Here is a 21679-nt window from a genome sequence, read left to right as displayed (position 1 = left end):
TTTTTTCTTTGAGTAAATACTTATCTTCCTTAATTAAGATTTATTGAATATAATTTATTTATTTATTCTGATACACAACTGAAACACATTATGATATCAGGATTGTACATTAGACATATCATACCCTTACATACATTTTCTTTCAATCCCATGTTCCCTCCTTCTTTATAACAATTTGTATAGACTGAAGTAAAGGCCTGTAAAGTGGTAATAAAAGTAACTTAGGATTTTGAAAAATAATTAGAGCTGTAAAACTTGATTAAGTTCTGCTCACAAGTATAGTAGTACCTCTCGCTTTATGTGCTATACCTTCTTCCTTCTAACAATATCAAGAAAGAAAACATTTGTCCAAGCATCTACAATTCTCAAATATACCCAGTGAACCAAAATCAAAGGGAACAAAACAGTTTAAAAAATCTCCTAGGTTCTGCCTTTGTATGCACTAAAGCATTAGACTTGGAGCTAAAGGTTATTTTCCTGACTTTAGAGCCAAACTGAAAAATGTGCACCATTGGCATTCACCAGAATGGTCCATGTCACTATTAACAACATTGGTGATGCACTAATATATACTCCCTTCACACCTTCAAAGAGCCTCCTAAAATAAAAAAGGTAAATAAAATATTAATCATGCAAATAGAGTTTGACAATTTTTTTTTTACCTTATCTAACTTTTTGGAGGTGGGGGGGGCAATAAATAGGGGAGAAGGAATTGGTTTGTATGACTATACCAAATAACAGTTTTTCCTTTACAGACAAAAGCATTAACAGTGCAGAATCTTTTAGAAGTTTGCCTTTGTAATTAGCTGGAGTCAGTCAACTTCTAGCTTCTTTCCACTAGCCATCTTCCCTTATCTCTAAGAAAAACATACCTAGATCAAGGCCTAACACATAGTATGTACTCAATAAATATTTAAGTGAGTGAGTAGATTAGTTATTAAATTAAAATAAAAATACTCCAAAATTAGTATAATAATGTATATTCACTAAAAGTGTCTTCAGTTGTAATCTTATAAAATATAACAAAATCATAAGGTCAGTGAGGACCTTGCCAGCTAGCTATGCTCTTTTATGTCTTGTCATATTACTTTTTTCTCCTTCACAGCCAAATTCTAGCCTATTACTTCTCTAGTTGATTATGAGTCTGATGATTATATGCTAGGACTTCACACTTCTTACTTTGTAGCTTAGAGAAGTTACCAGGGGTGGAGTTTTTATTTTATAGATAAATTTGATAGATAGATGACATTTTTGTAACTAAAATGAAACCTGGAACACAAGTCCCTAATGGAGCTAATTAACATATACTGAGGTCTTTCTAACAAGGTATTTTATAGTAATGTTGCCTTTTTAGGCTGCTCAAAAACCCTGAAGGGATTTTTATGCTTATTTTAGACCTATTTTGATAACTTTCCCAATGAAGTAACTCATATGATAAGTGATAAACTAGGATTTGTACTTTTGCCTTTTTTCACTCTATCATACTTCTATGTCTCATTCATAACTTTATCTCTCATAGGGCCTTTCATAGGGCTTGTATATAGTAAGTTTTAATAAATAAATGTGTGAGCTATATATAAAACATTTGCCATTAACAATTGTAGGCAGAACTAAAGCTAAAACATACATTTTTGATGGTTGTATTTTATTTTTCAATGTCATCTATAGAGATACATTAACTGGACACATTTTAGATCTGGAAGACAATACCTTTGTCTGTTTCTTCTTTTCTTTTTATATTGCTGTGCAGTATAACAATGGCAGAACATAAATTATTCCTCATAATTTATGTTTCCTGGGAAGTAAATATAATACGTTGAACAGCTTTTCTATTCAAACTAGAATATTTCAACCTAATTAATTTATTTGGGGAATATTAAATTTATGTACCAATTTGTTAAATAATCATATCCTTACTCTTGTGAAAAGCAAAAAAAAAATTATCACTGATAAGAGAGAAAGATTTCTTCATTCCTTCCTCTTTTACTTTCTGACATAGATGTTAATCTACAACTTGAATTCTTTCTAAAGCATTCATACCAGATTTAACAAGTCAGAATGAGTGACAGAAGGGTGCAGGAGTGCAGTGAAAATGTACAGATATTTAAAATTCATCAAGAGATTTAAATTTTTTCATAAATCTTTTATTTGTGTTAATTTTAGGCAACAAGGATATAGATATGTAAACATGTTATATATTTCCTCTTTATATCATATTTAAAATTGTCCTATTTGTCCAGTGTCCAAAGAGAAATTGAATATAAAAATGTTATTAGTATTTAGTAGCAAAGAAGCAAGTTAATTTAGAGCACAGTCTATGAAACACCATTTATTTAACAATCCTTCAGGAGAATTTGGAAACATTTTATTAGCATTTTGTGAATCATATTCTCCTTTTGGATATTCTTTTTTTTTTTTTTTCAGTATACCAAAAGCCTGGTTTTACTCATTACTAATGCGGATTAACTCTTAACCGGTTAAAAATTCAGATTAACTATTAACCGGTTGATAATCCGGATTTTGTAATCAAAGAAAACACGCTAATTTCAAGAGAAACATCAAAAGTGCTTTATTCAAAGTAATGTCCATCACTAACTACACATTTCCTCCATTTTTCAGGTAATTTGTGGATACTGTCCCAATAGAACTTTTCTTGTTTTGAGGCAAACCATTCAGAGACCCAATTTTCCACTTCTTCATACATTTTGAAGTGCTGTTCAGAAAGTGTGTGTGTGCCATCCATCAGAACAAGTAATCTGAGGGAGCAAGGTCTGGTGAATACGGCGGGTGGGTTAATACTTCACAGGCAAGATCTTTTAACATGTCTTTAATTGGTTTTGAAGTGTGTGATGGTGCGTTATCATGAAGCAAAATTACTTTGCCGTAACCATTCTTGTCAATGAGGAACTTGGTGAAGTTCCATTTGATGGTATTTCCCAGGATGCCCCTCCCCTTGGGCTGGGCTTTCATCCACTTCCACAGAGGGTGGGCATCATCTCCGTTCACACAGATCTTGCTATACATATCGAATTTGACATTATAGCCGGCAGCGAACTCTTTGATCTCGGCATTAGTCCCTGGCTCCTGCCTCCCGAACTGGTTGCAAGGGAAAGCCAGGATCCGTAAACCGCACTCAGCATATCGGGCGTGCAGGTCGACAAGCTGAGTGTAGTTTACGTCTGTTTTGCCTCATTGCGAGGCCACGTTGGTGACGATGCACACGAAGCCCCTGGAGGTGGGATGGGGTGGTCAGAGTTGCCGACCTTCCCTCTGCCTCCCCCACCAGGCAGGTAGGTACCCACCGGTACTTGTCCAGGTTAACCATGCGCCCGTCGATGTCCTTGGCTGAGAACTCGTGCATTGACTGAGCACAGCGCCAGTCGTCACGGGAGGCGCACATGGTGCTGGCCACGCCGGGCACGGCAAGAGCACCACACAGAAGCGCTGGCTTCAGCAGGCGGCACAGGCGGCTCCAATAATGCTTATAATTATTGGTCTTCAAACTTTTTCGGTTGACCTGGACATTCTTAGTCTTTCACATTGAAATCATCACTTTTAAAGCATTTAAACCAACATTCACAAGTATCTTGAGATGGAGCATGTTCATCATAAGCTTCCCAAAGTATACGATAACTTTCAGCATCACTTTTCTTCAAAATAAAGTAATGAATTAAAACTTCCCGCAAATGCTCTTTTTTTGGCATGAAATTCGACATTTTTAAGCGTAAAAATATCTAATTTCAGAAAATTTGACATGAAGTTTTGAACCTTGCTGTCAATACAACAAAATAGCATACATATCAAATCACATATATATTAACATATGTGTAACTCCATCTATAGAAAAAAATCCGCATTATTAACTAGTACACCTAGTACACTTTCATTATAGTACACTTATCTAGTCAAACTCAACCTTAAAAAGCACTTTAAGAAACCTGGATAACAACTCAATGTAGCACTGATTGATATTACATACTGAATTTCCCCCAGAGCTTTCATTTCAGTTGAGTTATAAACCTCTTAAAGAGGTTGACACCTTCACTTCCCAACTTAAGAAAAGAAAAAGAAAAAAAATACTATTATTGTACATGAAATTAACAAATGACAAATATGTACTAGTCAGGATTACAGTTCAATCTTCATTCTGAAGTTGATATCAATTGTATTTGAAATATTGATCACTTTGTTTAATATTGAAAACTATGCTTTCACATTCTTAATAGGAAATATTTCTACAGGAGGTTGCTAACTGCATAGGAAATATGTTTAATTAGAATTAATGTTTAATAAATTTTTTTCCAGTTAAAATTGTTTATGCTAGCAGCAAATTGCATTACTGGTCCAAAAATGCTATTATACCTCCCCAAAACTCTATTTATAAAACAGCACTTAATTTTGTAAGGATATCAATCATTAAATAATAAAAATTGTTATTACTGCAAGTAGAAGATACTTTTTTCCCTTTGAGGAGACGTAAGTATAAAGGCTTTTGATGAAAAAAGAGACGTTACAAATACAGGGTGTCCCCCCAAAATGTATACACACTTAATAGCTGATAGCTCAATTGATGTTTCTTTTCAGATTTAACCCATTGGGATTAATAGTTATCCAAACTGTGTACACATTATTTTGAGACACCCTATATTAATAACAAAGAGAACTCAAGTCGGTCATTGTGTCATTTAGGTTTCTGCCTCATGCAACATTTTTACAAACACTTCCAAAAAGTAGTTGAATTTTCTTATTTTAAATTTAGCGTTTTTCTCTATCTTGATTGGTCTTCTGTTTGTTATGCCAATGAATAATAAAATACTCAAGAAGTAAGAATAAAGGTCATAAAAGTAAAAGAAATCTTTAAACTCTCCACCAATCTCTAGAGGCAGATATCTGCCCAAGCAAGATAAAGTTATGCTATAGTTTTATAGATGGCTTCCTTATCAAAGGGTTTGTTTAGCGAATCTGTATTGCTGATCAATTTAGACGTTTTGTATATCTTTGTTCTTGGTATTTAAATAACTAGAAACAGGTCATGCAAATTTCAAGAGGAAATTCTTCCTTAAGTGGAGAAACTGACCTGCATATCATTGGGCACCTTGGCATCTTTATGAACAAGGACATCAAATCTTGGTTGCCAAATTGCCACAAATGTTTAAAACCTGAACTTGTGAAAAACAAACACAGGGGTGAACCAGCCTTCCGGGTCATGTGCAAGGGAGGTCTGTCCTTACTCACCACTGTGACGTTGAAAGCGTACAGGAGATCAAAAGGCAGAGCAGCGATTAAGTCAATGATGAACCAAGTTGTGACATAGTGGATGCAAATTGATCTTGCTTCAAAGATAACTTGGCCAGACTTGCTGACATAGGTTGTTCGGAAATTTAAAATAATATCTGCTTGGGGAAAAAAATGATAGAGAAGAAGAGGAAGGAAGAGAGAGAGAATAAGGAAAGAGAAAAGGGGAACAGTGGAAGGACAAAAGGGAGACAGGCATAGAGGAAGGGAGGAAGAAAGAAAATTGTATAAAATTAAGTAAAGTTAGACAAATGGTAACCTCTTAGCATATTTCAGATTGATAACATACAAAATAATCTTCTCGGCAGATCCAGCACAACTTAACAAACATGTATTAAGAAGGGTAAAAATAGTAATATTTTTTGAGCACTTAGTACATTCCAGACATTATGAAGTGAATGCTAAGTTCTGAGTTACACATTTGATGAATTGGAATACTCATTATAGCTAATTTAAACCATTAAACATAAGCAGAATAGTGTTGTATGAGGTTAGAAATTTGTTGATATCATGAGCATGATGATGACAAGGATAAATCATACAATAGTGTGCACTTTATGTATATAATTTTTACTTTTCACTTTATATTCACATTTGTGGAAGGCAGAATTCTAAGATGACCTTCCAGGATCCTCACCCTCATATTATCTTTTTTTTTGAGTGAGGGTGAAACCTGTGAGCATGAGGAGATATGCAGCCATGATCATGTTGCAGGGTACCATTGCTGATCAGGTACCATTATAAGCAGAGTTTTTTTTCAGCTGATGGCAAGGGATTAAAAGCCAGTGAGACATACTCTTGCTCAACTGGAAGAAGGCAACTGTCTGGGTGAAAAGAGCCACCTGGCAGAGAACAGTATGCAGTTCTCCAGTTGCTAAGAACAGCCCTTAGGTGACATTAAGTGAGAAATGGGAACCTCAGTCCTACAACCATTAGGAAATGAACTCTTCCAACAGTCATATGAGCTTGAAAGAGGATTCTGAGCTCCAGAAAGAACACAGCTTAGCTAACACCTTGATTTCAGCCACGTGTAACTCTGAGCAGAGAATTAAGCTAAGCCATACCTGGACTTCTGGCCTATAGAAATTATGAGATAATAATTGGGTGGTGTTTTAAGACATTAAGTTTGTGGTGTCTTGCTCTGCAGCAATAACAAACTAATACAACATTTATTATGTCATTTGACTTTTATAGCATTGTGAGGTGAGATAATCTAGGGCAGGGGTCCTCAAACTACGGCCCGCGGGCCACATGCAAATACAAATATTGTATTTGTTCCCGTTTTGTTTTTTTACTTCAAAATAAGATATGTGCAGTGTGCATAGGAATTTGTTCATAGTTTTTTTTTAAACTATAATCTGGCCCTCCAATGGTCGGAGGGACAGTGAACTGGCCCCCTGTTTAAAAAGTTTGAGGACCACTGATCTAGGGATTATGACAAGACTGATTACTATTATGTATTTTAGATAACACATATGTTCTTAGCATGAAGCCAGTAGTGTTCTAGACCCTTTAGAATCATAAATTTCATTGACTCCTTATAGCAATGGTAAGATGTAGGCACTTCCATTAACTCTTTTACAGATGAGAAAAATGAGGCACACAAGAGGTCAAGTGACTTGTTCAGGGTCACACAGATGATGAAATGAAAGCACAGGATTAAACTCTTCAGCTAGTTGGTGAAAGAGCCAGACTCAAATCTAAGTCTCCTAAATTCTGATTCAGCACTTTAAGTATTGGCACCTTAAGAGAGGCCAATCACATCACTTGTCTGGAAGCTTGTTCCAGGTGACTCAAAACAAAACAAAAATCGCTCTAGTTTATTGTGAATCCTAACTTTAAAATATAATATTGTTAAAAGATTATTAACTTTTTGTCAAAAGCTAAAATTATCAAAATACTTCCATTGTTAATATTGAAAATATGAAAGGTTGAAGCTAGTGGATAAACTACTCACAAAGGTTTGAAGATAATCCCAAGATGATTTCCACTGCAGAGTAAAAATGCTATGATGGCAAGTACCAAAGCATCAGTGAAGCAAGGCTACCATAAGGAGCACAGTGGAATGCCATGAGGTTGTTATGGTAGCACATGAACTTTTTTTTTTCTTTCCCTTTAACTAGACTCTGCATTAGCAAAGCAATTTAACAAGTCAGACCACCAGCTGTAGAAATCAAGCAGAGATTTCACCTTAATGGTTTCCAAAAGAAAGCTCAGGTTAGGCATTTAGGTTTTCATCTTAGGAGTGAGCAATCCAAAACAAATGTTTACCAAGCTTTAGTTTCTAAAACAGAAGCTAAGTTTAGAAATTCATTATAAAATTGAAGGGATACATTTCTTGCATGTTTATTAACTGATCGCCAGGCCTACCACACATTTCACAGAAAACCCACTGCCACTATTAACATATTTGAGGCATTCCCTAAATGGAGGAATGAATGAATTGACTGCCCTTTGATTGGTGCTGCAAACATTTATAAAGCTATGTGGTTAATCATGTGATTTATTATAAAGTAAAAGAGAAGTGCAGACTGCTAAGTAGATAAAATGTATTCTTGAATGAATCATTAGAAAGTTTAGAAAACTTAAAAAAATAATTTGTTATTCATTGGAGTTAATTGGTTGAATGAAGATATGCTAATTTTAGGTTTCAAAAGAAGTCATTAGAAGACTTATACACAAATAGTGATAATCATAAAAGAATGAAAGCTATTTTTAAAATCAACTGTTTAAAAAATCTATAGATATAAATCTATTTTTGAAATATGTAAATACTTTAGGTTTATTTTTTGGGGGGAACCTAGATATATATTATATTATAACATTTTCAGGGTTATGGTACTATTTTTGTGCAAAGACTATAGGTTTATCAGATGATGATTATTTTTGAACACTAATTTCTAAAAAACATAGTTATGTCGCATGATAAGCATAGAAAGTTCTACTGTATTATAATTTATAAAACTTTTCACATTCCTTAGTGTGGTTCCCATGCCAACTCTCTCATGTGTAATACTATTACTGTCATTTTACCAATGACTCAGGAGATTTAAAGAAATCTCCTTAAAGTTATAAAGGAGATTTTACATTTTTAAAGTCATGAGCAACAAAGAGACAGAGCATCTTTAGACACCCGGTCCCATTTTCTTATCATTATCTTAAGTATATTTTAGAGAGAATAACAGTAGGTTGGTGTAGGAAAATGCAGTCCTGAATGTAGCTCTTAGACCAAATTCAGCATCAGTACCACCCAGGTTAAAAAAAATATTAAATCAGAGTCACAGAATTGCATGTGAGGAAATGAACTGTGTTTGATTCTGGAAATAAAAGAACTAACTTTTTGTCTAGGGATCACTGAGAATTCACTCTGCTTTCTCTCTACTGATACGATGTGGTGTCTAGAAACAGAACTCCATGTTTGTAAATATTCTCTTAAATGGAAGGGCAGGTGATTAGTACAAGTTCTTCTTTAAGAGTGAAGGGAGCATCAGATAAAGTGCTTGTGATGAGAAAGCAAAGAGCTGTCAGATGTGATGTCCCTCATGTGAGAATCATGGGGGCAAAGTGGAGCCTCAGGAATATTGGGACAGCTGTTCCTCCCCCATGGTTGTCTCATTTCCCATGAGGTTTTGTATTTTTGGCAAATTAAGTCAGGAACTCATTAAAATGTTACAGCAAGAATGTGGTCTCCTGCAGACAATCCACAATTTACCTGAAAGGCAGCAATATAGTTTTCATTTTGAGGCATATGGAAGATCTATGATGTTTTTCAACTTTTATGTTGAGAAGTACATAAAAGTGTACTCATATCCAAATTTTTATGTGTGATTTTATTATTAATTCCACTTATTAATGTGTGCAACTATCCAGGAGTATATACACACAGAGCACAGAGTTTGAATCAGAAAGAACATTATCTCCATTCTTTATACGATTTATAGAATTTTCAAAAATTGATCATAATACACCCCACCCAAATGAGGCAGAATAGAATTGAATTATATGATGATTCATGTGCCACTTAATGGTTTTGAAGGATAATCATTTTTGTCTTGTATTTCATTTTTACAAAAACATGATTAAATTTAAGACAAATAATAAACAAATGTAGGCATGTTCTGTTTTCATATTGTTAAGAACCTCTAAAAATCAGTGCTTCCTCTCTCTCCCACACTAAATGGCTATGTATGTGGACTAAAAATCAGAAAGGTTAAACCCATTTTTTCTAGTTTGATTTCCTTGAGAACTATGTAATTAGGAAGTACAAAAAAAGGTTAAATTCAATATGGCACAAATGAGTAGATTCCTTTTCTTTATTAGCATGCATGCCAGATGGGAAATAATTTTAAAATCATATTGGCTTACTCATAAAAAGTAAATTAAAATATAATTGTGTGTATGATAGCATATGCACCACATACAAATAATTAATATCTTCATTTAGCTATTCCTTTAAAAATTAATCAATGTAGTACAGCTCGGGTGAAGAGATATTTCACTAAACCAGCTGCCGGACTAATGTTCTAAAGATGGCTTGTGAGGTTCTCCTTTCAACACTATATGATGTCTACAAAGTCGAGCTACAAGATGTGGGAAGAATGAATAATTGAGAGCTGATTAGTGAGGGACTAATAATCCTAAGAATGACTGTAATCAATTGCCAATAATAGTAGATGAGATTTTCATACCACTCAACCCTTGCTTATTTGTCAGCATTTGTCCCTTCTGTTTACCTTAAAGTGAAAGATTTAAAGAAAAAGAAAGGACAGCCGACTCAGTGAGAAATAGCATTTAAGAGCAGCAGACTTAGTGAGAAATGGAACTTAAGAGCAATTGCATTTAGAAGAAAAGGTGAAACTAAAAGAGGCAACCAGGTGGATTGAGGGGTGGCTGAAGCTGGTGTTGGTTTCTGTTTTGTACCAGTGTGGCCAATGGTACCATGGTGTACTCTTATATCAGTCTGACCTTCATTATCAGCATCCCATTAACCCACATAGGAGGGAAGAGACCTATAAGTCCTCTATCCTAATGTCTTCAAATGCAGGCACTCCATCCATGTCATCCTTCATAAGGATATGGCCAACCAGTCTTCGAATGCCCCCAGCAGTGGTAAGCTCCCTGCCCTTTGAGAGTCCTTAGTTTGACATGCCCATCACTAAGTAGTTCTGCCTTTCCTCAAGATGCCTTCTTCCCTGTAGCACCCTTTCCTTGGTTCTAGTTTCATCCTGAGCAACAACACAGAATACGCTGTCCTCTCCCACCCCGAAGCCCTTTCCATAAATACTCAAGATCAGTCATCAAGTGGACTCAGTACCCCAGGATGAACATCTCCATTTCTTCCAACTGTCTCCAACTGACGGGGTTTCCTTTTCCCAGTCCTGGTGATTTTCTCTAGTTCCACAGGTCTCATGACTTTGGGCTTTCCCCTTCTCATTTCCCCCTTTCTCTTTTCAGCCTGAGCTTTCATTCATTTTACATAGTGAGCTGCCCTATCAGTTTTTATTTTAAAAAGGAATTCTCAAGTGCTAGCATAATAAAGAAAAGTAGTCAACTTACATAGCTGACTACTATCCTTTTGGAAGTAAGATATGGAAAGGGTAGCAGTTTATGCCATCCCAAAATATGCCAGTTTGGCATTAGAATTATTTTGAGCTGAAGGCACCTGAGAAGCAGAAACCTGAAAAGCTACCTGCTCTGCCTCTATTTGCTTAAAAGCAGGACATACTTTTCAAAAGCACCCTCCTCCTCTCTGTACCAGGAAAGACAAAAGCTAATCCCCAGACATAGCCTGTCCAGAGTGGAAGACACACTCCAACCAGCAGAGGTTTCAGTTCTTATTACTCCACAGTCTCATTGACACTTGATATTATTAGACTTTGCCAATTGGCTGGGCATATAATGCTTCTAGTAATACTTTTAGAATTGGTTTTACTTCTAGTAATACAGCCTTAACGACTTGTTGGGTACCTTTAAAAAGAATCTTGCATTACTATTAGCTGAAGTTATGCACATTTGCTTTGCCATGCTCTTTGATTTTCTGTTTCTGCTGGCTGGAATTAAGAACAAAGTGACCTTAGAAGCCACCCATTAAAGTTAGTAGAGCCACTATCAGTCTCAGTCCTTAAATAATTACGTAAGAGAACCACCTCCTCCTATTTCTCCCTACCAGCCCTCAATATATTCCCTAGGACATTAGGTGTGAAATACATTTCTAGTCTCAGAAGCCACTGAATTATTGTTGCAGCTCGTGTTGCAGTAGCTGATCAAACCTAACTAATACACAAAGCAAAGACCACAGCTCTCATCCTTTCATTAACTTAGCAATTTAACAGTTCCTAGTCCCATGAAATAGTGCTTTGGTGGCTGGTCTTGACAGTCCAATCAAAATGTGACCTGCTATCATAATGGGCAAGTGATGCATCCAGTTCTCCAGACTCTACTAACAATGGCAGCACTCCTAAGCCATAGTTTTTTGTTTGTTTGTTTATTTGTTTCTCAATATCTAGCCAAAAATTGGTCAGCATCATTTCAACATAAACCTTTCCTGCGGCAGCTCCTAGGAATCTAACCTCCTGGTGTTGCTAAAGCTGAGGCATTAATATGATCCATTGAGGTCACCTCAGTATATACTTGCAATTTCAGCAAACAGGACAGCCAGTTAAATTTGGATTTCAAATAAAGAATGAATAATTTTTGGGCAGAAATATGTCCTATAAAAAGAAAAAGTCCTTTTATTGCTACAAGTATCCTCAGGCTAGTAAGCTTCTCAAGAGAAAAACAGATGACCTGAGAATTGATCAGCCCTCCTCATCTCACCAACATACGTGCACAAATCTACGTAATGTCCTTGTCAGGAACTTAAGAGTGTGTGTGTGTGTGTGTGTGTGTGTGTGTGTGTGTGCCCCCAGATGGATCCTGATGTAGAAGTGAACTGTACAGAAGAAACATGTTTCAGCCAGAAACATCACATCTTCATGTGCTTCTCTGCACTACCATCTCTTGCTTCCATTCTTTGAAAAAAGAAAAAAAAACTTTGTTGTTTGCAACAGCAATTAACCTCCTTGCAATTTCTTCCTGTTTTATCAAACTTATACAACTTACATTCTAGACCTTTACTTCTATCATCAACTCAAGCACAACAAGGATCATTCCAGTCACCTTTTCCTATTTACTCTTATGGTTGTGCATTCTCACGCCCTGCCTTGTATGTACACAGTATTGCTGTGCACCTGTGAAACGACCTTTCCAGGTCTTCATACCTATGTTTTGGAAAAGTCTCTGATTGTGGGCGTCTCCTCTTTGTTCACAACTGGTTTCCCAAAGAGATGAATTGCTTCTTGTTCAGAAACCTATACGTTTGTTTCATTCCAGTGTATTTTGAGTTTTTCTACACTTTTTATTATACCTTTTGGATTATCCAATGTAAATTAACCTGTTTGGAATCTCTCCAGAGGAATATCACCAAAATTACTGATTTCCATGGAAACTGTAATAATAATCATATTTATGGACATAACATTAGCAAGTTTGAAATACATATACATTTTTTGGATTTTATTCTTTAAAATTATAATGTTAGTCCAGTTAAATGTGGTGATATAATAAAATGTTATGAGCCAAAATATAACTGAGTTCTAATTTTGGCTCTCCCGTAAGTAGCAGTGTCCTTTGGAAAGGTTTTTCTTTCTTTTTTTTTTTGTAATCTTTTCTAAGTTCCAATTTCTATTTAAGTAAAATAGAGCTAATAAATGATTGCTTCTCATCTATTTACTCAACCAGCATTTATTGATCACCTAGTATGTACATATATTGGCTGGGTGTGGGTTGTACAAAGATTGATCCTCTATTCCTGCATTCGAAGAAATAAGTTTAGTAGGGGATATAGGTAGAAAACTGGAAATTAAAAAATTATGTGATGAGTGCTTTGGAGACACCAAGAAAGAACAGCTAATACCTGTGGGACCACATATAAAACCATACAGGCCTGCCTTTGGAAATAAGTCCGTTGTTTAACTCAATGAGCTTAACTTTTTATTTTGTTTATCTGAATTATGGCAGTATGCAAACATTAGTTTCCTGCCTACTATGGGTCAGAAACTATACTAGTTGAAGGAACTAGAGAAAAATATATTATCCAATCCATGTCCTCTGGGAGCGCATAGTTTATTTATGGCATGTGAGTGTGGGAGATAAATAAGCAATTATGAAATAGGGTTGAAGAATGTGAGAGGGAAAGCACTTAAATAGTGCACGATGGAAGTCTAGCCCAGGCTTGTGGTGACAGGAGTAAGAATAGGTAAAAAGAAGACTTTGTAGAAGAGGTCAAAGATGATACTTCAAGGATAAGGAGAATTTGATTGGGTAAAGAGATATCTTGCTACTTTTCTCTGAGAGTATAAAATAAAGAGGATATGAAAATACAAAGATGCAAGGAATAATACAGTTGAAGAACTGCAAGGGGTCTCATATGGCTGGACCCACAGAAAGGTGAAGCAAGTGGTGATAAGTAAACAGATAGAGTCCAGATCCTAAAGGGTCTTCTATGCCATGGTGGAGAATTGCCATGTGCAATCACTTGGGTGACAGCATTTTGATCTTCAACAAATATTTAGTGAATTGAATAACACATAATGAATGACATCTAGGGACAGGTGGCCATAATATTCTTTTGTTATCTAAAATAAACAACTTTTCAATATATTCAATATATATTTGGTTTTAAAAATTATTTATCTTTAAACTATTGGGGTAGTGGGGGAGGAGATTATTCCAATGGCAAATGCTAAATGCATGGATTCAACTGGGAAATATAAACCACATAAATAATGCAATTTTTACTTACAGAATACAGTATTTTTATACGCTGCAAGAAAATATACTTGAAAAAGTGGGAAGAGGAGAGAATGACATAGCAGAGTTCATGTTTGCTAAGAGGAAAATGGAAAAAAAAACCCCACCTCATTACTGTGCAATATGTTTCTAAATCAAGAACTCATAATTTTCCTCTGGATTTCTAAATTTAGTAATATTCCGTTCTTAATTTCCTTGTCTTGTACAAAACAAGCACTATTGTTTCATATTTTATGAGTATGTGCTCCTTCCTGTAGTCTATTTACAGTAATATGTAAGTCTCAGGGCAGCGAAGACTATTTTCCACCAAATTTGTCATCTCACAAATGTTTCATATTTAAACATAGTGAATTCAGGTACATTGTGAAATAACTGCTGTGTTTGTCAGGCAAATACAACTCATTTTCTATGTATATCTAATCTTCTAAAGGGGAAAATAGTAGTTAATCACAGTAGTACAATATTGATAACATTATTTTATCTGACTTATTCCGTTAAATGAAATGCTTTGTAGCATTAAAGAAATTCAGAAAGCAACATGCAACTAGAACTTCTCACAATAGCCATTACTGTAAAAAAAAAAATACTAGCAAGAACAAATTGCTTTTCAACTAGAACTTTGATAAATAAATGCTCTAAGGATAATGTGATTAAAAAGATAACACTCTGAAAATGTTATAGGCTGTATTTCTTAATATTTTTGGCCCAGTAATTCCACTCCTTAAAAGAATTCAAAATGTCGAGGTAGAGTCTTTTGCATTTGATGTTCCCTTTCTCTGGAATGTTCTTCATCAAGACATGGAGTTCATGTAATTGCTTGTCCCCTTGCTTCCCCTCCATTTTTATCTACATGTCATGTTCACCATTAGCTTCACATTTTAGCTAATCCTTTCCCCTTCTCTGCTTTACTTCTCTGTGCAACTCACCACTATCTAACACACTATATATTTTCTTATTTGTTTTGTTTCCTGATGTTCCCTTTCTCTGGAATGTTCTTCATCAAGACATGTAGTTCATGTAATTGCTTGTCCCCTTGCTTCCCCTCCCATTTTTATCTACATGTCATGTTCACCATTAGCTTCCCATTTTAGCTAATCCTTTCCCCTTCTCTACTTTACTTCTCTGTGCAACTCACCACTATCTAACATGCTATATATTTTCTTATTTGTTTTGTTTCCTATTTGTCTCCTACTGGGATGTAAGACCTTTGAGGGCAAGTGTCTCTATTTGTTTCACTGCTCTATTTCTAACATCTAAAAACAGTGCATAGCAAACAATGGGCATTCAATATGTTAGTGAATAAATGTATTTTCCATGGAGGTATTCATTATTTTTTTGTGTAAGTGGCAAGATATATCACCTGCAATATGTAACAATTAAGACATGGTTAACTAAACAGAAAAGCTCCTTTACATGATGGGATGTTATGCAAATATTAAATGTCTATAAATACTTATAAAACACAGAGAAATATATAAATAAGGTCTGTAAAATACAAGGCACCTAAATTTGCATAGACTGTGATCACATCCACAAGAAGAGAAATAAGAGGAAACGATAACAGAAAAATTTCACATGGAGGCAGTTGTGTTGGAATGGGTGTTGCTGAAGGCCATTTGTTTCTCTCCACTATTTCTATTTTAAACCTTATGTAATTAGCACGGTATATTCACAGAGGAGAAATTAAACTAATCAAAAGAAAATGCCCGGAGAATGTAATTTGTTGGTTTGTTAGAACATTGCCATTTAGTGATTTTTGTTCATAGCAAAGAATAGAGGAAATATTTCTAAAAATCTACTTGTCTAATAGGAAATGATGGCCAATAAAGTACTTCTTCTAATCAAACATACACCCATTATTCTAGTGTAAGGAAACTATTAATTGCAAATTTTGAACCAATGAAATGAAAACTCTGCTCTGTAGTTTCATGCGGTTAAGAAAAATACAGTGGTCACATATCCTGGGTATCCATTCAGTAGCTCATTTATCATAGCATTTCATCTTCCCAGGAGATATTCTGAAAAGCCTAAAGAAGCAATAATTAAACCGATAGTATATTTGTAAAATAAATGCAATTCCAATCTTTGCTCAAGGGCTTATGTAGGTACTTTTAAGCCAACTTATATGGGAGCTCTTAATAGCAATAATGAAATAGTACCTTACTTTACAATGCACTGTTTTTCCCCCTCAAGGCACTCTGACATACAAAATCTCTTCACTCTTAAAATACTGGGTATGTGACACTTCTCTGTAAATCTGAAGTGGCAGGGTAATTTTCTAGTTTTTTGTTTGTTCTTATCCTCAGGCTTAGACTTTTTTAGCAGACAATAGCTGGTCATTAGCCAAGTGGGCAGTGATTCATTTCTAGTAAATGGCTAACGCTCAATGCAATACATTCCATTTATTTGATACTCCAGTTGTATCTACTGGGAATGTGGGCATTGGGAATGCTCTCATACTTGGGTGAAAAATGGCACATGAGACAAAGGTCAAATCTGAAGTATGGCTATGAATTACTCTTAGTGGGAGTGCAGATGTGCAGATATGGGGTGTTATGTGTGGACTTTCATTACTATCCTATGTTTGAACGGCAGAGAAAGAGTAGGAGGAAGACTGTGATTATGAGAGTTAGGAAAAAAATGGAAGAGAATGAGAAAGAAAGGGAGGGAGGGACTCAAACACTGAGATAAATGAATGCTAACCAATCAACGCTTCTAAATACGTAGCCCAGGAATACTAGAATGCCCAAATCATGCAGCCGTAACATTTATTTTAATTCCCTCATCATTATGAAATTTCAACCCTATTTATTGTTAGAAGTCTTTCTTTCCAGTATCCAAGTTTTTATCTTTAATTTTAGTCATTTATCTAAGGGGGGAAATGACGTCTTGGTTTGCACATCTCAGGAAAATGACTGTAAGTTGAGGTTTTCTTGTATAATAAAATGTCTATACTCTTTCACATTCCAGTGAAATTTATATATTTTACCCTAAGAGAAAAAGACACTCACGAATGTTGAAAGGCCCGGCTGTGGTGGCTCAGTGGATTGAGTGTCGGCCCATGGACCAAGAGGTCCTGGGTTCGATTCCCAGTCAGGGCACATGACTGGGTTGTAGGCTTGATCCCCAGTGGCGGCATGCAGGAGGCAGCCAATCGATAAGTCTCTCTCTCATCATTGATGTTTCTAGCTCTCTCCCCCTCTCCCTTCCTCTCTGAAATCAATAAAAATATTAAAAGTAAAAAAGAATGCTGAAAGAATGAAAGAACTTCTTTTGAACCTTGGATTTCTATTGGAGAGTTTTTTGAACTGGAGTTGAATAGTATAAGAACATTATTTCTCAGTTCTGCGTTAAGTGGGAAAAGGCATATTTATACGGGATATGGGGGAAGCTTTACAAGACAAACATGTATTTAAAAAAACTATTAGAAATTGAACACAGATTCAGGAAAATGATGAAGTTGTTGGCTGGAGACAAGTCTGAGTTACTCTGAAGCTGGTGATTGAAGCTTTAGGTAATGACTTCCTTCTAGACCAGCGGTTCTCAACCTGTGGGTCGCGACCCTTTGGGGGTCGAACGACCCTTTCACAGGGGTCGCCTAAGACCATCGGAAAACCCATATATAATTACATATATGTTTTTGTGATTAATCACTATGCTTTCATTATGTTCAATTTGTAACAATGAAAATACGTCCTGCATATCAGATATTTACATTACGATTCATAACAGTAGCAAAATTACAGTTATGAAGGAGCAATGCAAATAATTTTATGGTTGGGGGTCACCACAACACGAGGAACTGTATTAAAGGGTCGAGGCATTAGGAAGGTTGAGAACCACTGTTCTAGACTGTTAATGGAAGCCCAGCTTGTGCCTGTTAGACTTCATCAGAGCTGGGAAGAAAAAAGGGGAGGAGTTGAAATGCAGATCAGCTTATTTCCTTGTTCCTAGAAGTGGTGATGGAAGACTGGATGGGAGAAGGCACTGGAATAATTGCCTGTAATGTTGTTTGGGATCATTTAATGCACACCAGATCCCGAAGCGCTGCAAATAAAGAATGCAGGACTAGAGTCGATGGAAGATCTAATTTGGGCTTTTCTAAAAGAATGCTGAGGCAAGTCTGTAGAAGCAGCTATAAAAGCCTCAGATCCTTTAAGTGGTAAATGAGTCCCCAGACACTTGTGTTCCTGAAAGCTGAGGGAATTGGAATGTTCTTGGTTATCAGATGGACTGTCGTCGTATCTCAGGGCTTGTGTTCAAGTTGGATTTTCAGTATGAATTAAAGAGGGCTGATTTTCTGAAAATAGTGGATATTAAAACAAACCAAAGAGATACGGGCTTGATAATACTATTGACAATACTCATTATTACTGATTAAACAGTGAGTGAGATTATTTTTTTAAATAAAATTACTTCATTAAATCCTCACAAGATTGATACTATTTTGCCCATTTTAAAAATAGGTTTAGGGCTGTAGTTCTAGCTTGGTCAGTAGTTAGCTAGATCGTGGATAAATTGCTTTGTTTTTTCCCCTTTCCCTCCTAAGTATGAATATATATACCTGCATGATTATGTCACAAGGTTATATTAAAAATTAAATGAGAAGAAATAATCTCTGAAATAGCAAAATTTGTTGACATGTAAATGGATAAAAAGCTTTGGTTAATAAAGTATTGCAGACAAAAGGAGAAAGTAATAAAATAATCAGAAATGACAAAAATTTAGACATATGCTTATAAGAAATACTGCATTTAGCCCTAGCCAGTTTTGCTCAGTGGATAGAATGTCAGCCTGCAGACTGAAGGGTCCCAGGTTCAATTTTGGTCAAGGGCACATGCCCGGATTGCAGCGGGCTCAATCCCCAGTAGGGGGCCTGCAGGAGGCAGCCAATCAGTGATTCTCTCTCATCATTGATGTTTCTATCTCTCCCTCTCCCTTTCTCTATGAAATCAATAAAAATGTATTAAGAATAAAGAAATGTTGCTTTTATAAGAATTCTGTTCATTAGTTGGGGTAATCACTTGTAAATTGTGACCTAAAAGCACTAAACAAACACTAAATGATGGTAGTGCTGATTAACAAATAAAGTCAAACCCACATGTTTCTGGAATGTTTTCTATTATGATACTGAGAACCAGTGACCAAGAACTACCTAGATTAACAGAGTATAATCTTAAAAATATAATATTGGGAGAAAATTCCTTTGGGATGTTTGGGATTGTCTTAATAGTTGGGGAGCATTGCTGGTGAGTAGTGGGTAAGGATGCTAAATGTTCGGTCCTAGACAGGATGGTCCACACAATGTATAATTAATTGCCCTTTATCTCACATGACTCTCAACTGCCCTTCTGTGACTGAGGTGAATGTAGCAAATAGGAAGTAGAACTGCACATCAACTTTCCTTTGACCTTTACTTTCTGGAGGCTCTCAGAGAGACCAAGTCCATCAGAGTTATAGTTTTATGGTGTAGCCTATGAAGCCATGGTGGTAATAATCTCAGATACAAAGAATGTACAGACGACTTCCTAGCTAGCCTGTCTCAGAGGGGAATGACAAGACAGAAGAAAAAGCATTCTGTTCCTTTGGAAAGGACATATCGTAGGACTTATGAAATGACTTAGTGCAAGGGGTCAAGATGCTAGAGAATTTTTCTTAATTTGTTTTGGTATTTTTAGAATGACATATCAATCAGTAACAGAATATCTAATTAACTGGCTCCAATAATGGGAACATTCTTACATCATCTGACGAGGGGTCCAGAGGTGCAATATCTCAACTTTCTGCTCTGCCATCCAGATCTTTCCTGTGCCTCTCCTGATGATTAAGGATGGCTGCAGGAGTTACACACATCATGTCCTCCCATCATATCCAACCCCAGGGGGAACAGAAGGAGTAGGAACACAAATATTTTCTCCTCACATGCTTCTCTTTGATCAGGGGAAAAATTATTTCCAAGAAGCCCTCAGAAATGATCTCTTTATATCCTATTGGACTGAATTGGCCACACCTTTACCCCTACTCCTGAAATTGGCTAAAGGGAAGGGAATTACCACTGGCTTAGAATACTCATAACTCATTCTCTGTGTCTGTCTGGGCATACTACTGCCTGCACAAAACTGGGTTCTTTGGGTTTTTAACAATGAAATGGGGGAAGTGATTGTTGGACCTATGGGTATACTACAGTTTTAAGTACCGAGATTTCAGAGATTCAAGCTATTAATTTCTGCATTCATTGAAGAAAGAGAAAGAAGTTGGCACCTCTTTCTCTCATTTTCCGCCTCATTGCTTTCAATAAAAGAAATTAAGTTGAGTGGAATTTTTCAGAAAATGGAATCATATTGATTATAAACTCTTATGAAACCTTTTCCAACAACTAGGAGACCCGAGTCTGCCGTCACTTAGCTGTGGGGCTTTGGGCATATCGCTAGGGCTCAGTTTCCCACCTGTAAAGTAAGAACGACTAGGTTCTATAAATCACTTCTCATTCTGTAAGGCTTTGAATCAATAGCTAAGTTATGTAGGATGGTTTTCAAACTAAAAGTAATTTTATAACTATTTTGTAACTTAAAGCCAAGCCTTGTGTCCTGTTGATTCTAAAGAACTAAGATGGCCCTAGCTGGTTTGGCTGAGTGGATAGCGCGTCCTCCTACGGACTGAAGCGTCCCGGGTTCGATTCCAGTCAAGGGCACATGCCTAGGTTGCGGGCTCGATCCCCAGTAGGGGGAGTGCAGGAGGCAGCCAATCAGTGATTCTCTCTCATCATTGATATTTCTATCTCTCCCTTCCTCTCTGAAATCAATAAAAATGTATTAAGAAAAAGAATATGGCTTATAAACTTCATTTTAAGGGGAAGAGAATAGAGATTCAAGCTCATGATTCATATTTATATTTTGACTAGCATAATTTTATTCAGATACCTTCTTTATAGTGAATCTATCAGGGAAGAATGTTTTAAACTTAGTCTTCCCAAAAGAGTGTTACCAAGTGGTCTGGGGAAGAGTGAGTTCTGAGGTAAAAATAACTATAGAAGGTGCTGTATTAATCACAGTTAAACAGATTTCTTTACCACTGGATTTCTCAGAGGATTTATAATGCTATAAAGTTCATTGTGACTCTCCAAAAGAGATATATTACCTCCCAACTTGAACACCAGCCCTGAGATACCACAACAGACAGTCCATCTGATAACCAAGCCGGCTACTAGGTGACTAACGGGCAGGTGTGTATACAGCCTGGATACGAAGGACAAAGGGATGATTCACGTCCAGAGTGGCGCGGGATGGTGCAAGATTCCATCATGCTGCTCAGAATGGCACTCGATTTAAAACTTACGAATGTTTATTTCTGGAATTTTTCATTTAATATTTTTAGACCGTGGTTGACCAACAGATAGCTGAAACCCTGGGAAGAGAAACTGCACATAAGGAGAGACTACTGTATTGTCCTCCTAGAGAAATATCTTGCTCCTTGAAACATCGTTGATGGCATAAAGAAAGAACACAGAAGATTTAGAGGCAACTATGGGGAGCAA

At 36.2% G+C, this 21679-nt stretch overlaps 1 protein-coding gene and 1 pseudogene across 2 annotated transcripts in view; both read right to left on the bottom strand.

Moving 5' to 3' along the window:
- Positions 1-21679, bottom strand: part of KCNH8 (potassium channel, voltage gated eag related subfamily H, member 8) — a 280000-nt gene that overhangs the window by 89447 nt on the left and 168874 nt on the right. Inside the window, exon 6 of the mRNA XM_005863634.2 lies at positions 5236-5393. Within this exon, the coding sequence (XP_005863696.1) occupies positions 5236-5393 (158 nt within the window). The remainder of the gene's footprint in view (positions 1-5235; positions 5394-21679) is intronic.
- Positions 587-3491, bottom strand: LOC102247527 (annotated as a pseudogene). The gene is made up of 3 exons (XR_001361595.1): positions 3303-3491; positions 2878-3229; positions 587-598 (listed from the first exon to the last, which is right to left on the bottom strand). The product of XR_001361595.1 is annotated as a phospholipid hydroperoxide glutathione peroxidase, mitochondrial-like (transcript).

This window comes from Myotis brandtii, unplaced genomic scaffold (genome assembly GCF_000412655.1).
Source record: "Myotis brandtii unplaced genomic scaffold, ASM41265v1 scaffold18, whole genome shotgun sequence".
Classification (NCBI taxonomy): domain Eukaryota; kingdom Metazoa; phylum Chordata; class Mammalia; order Chiroptera; family Vespertilionidae; genus Myotis; species Myotis brandtii.
The sequence above is the reverse complement of the archived record's forward strand: the minus strand, read 5'-3'. Positions and strand labels throughout refer to the sequence as shown.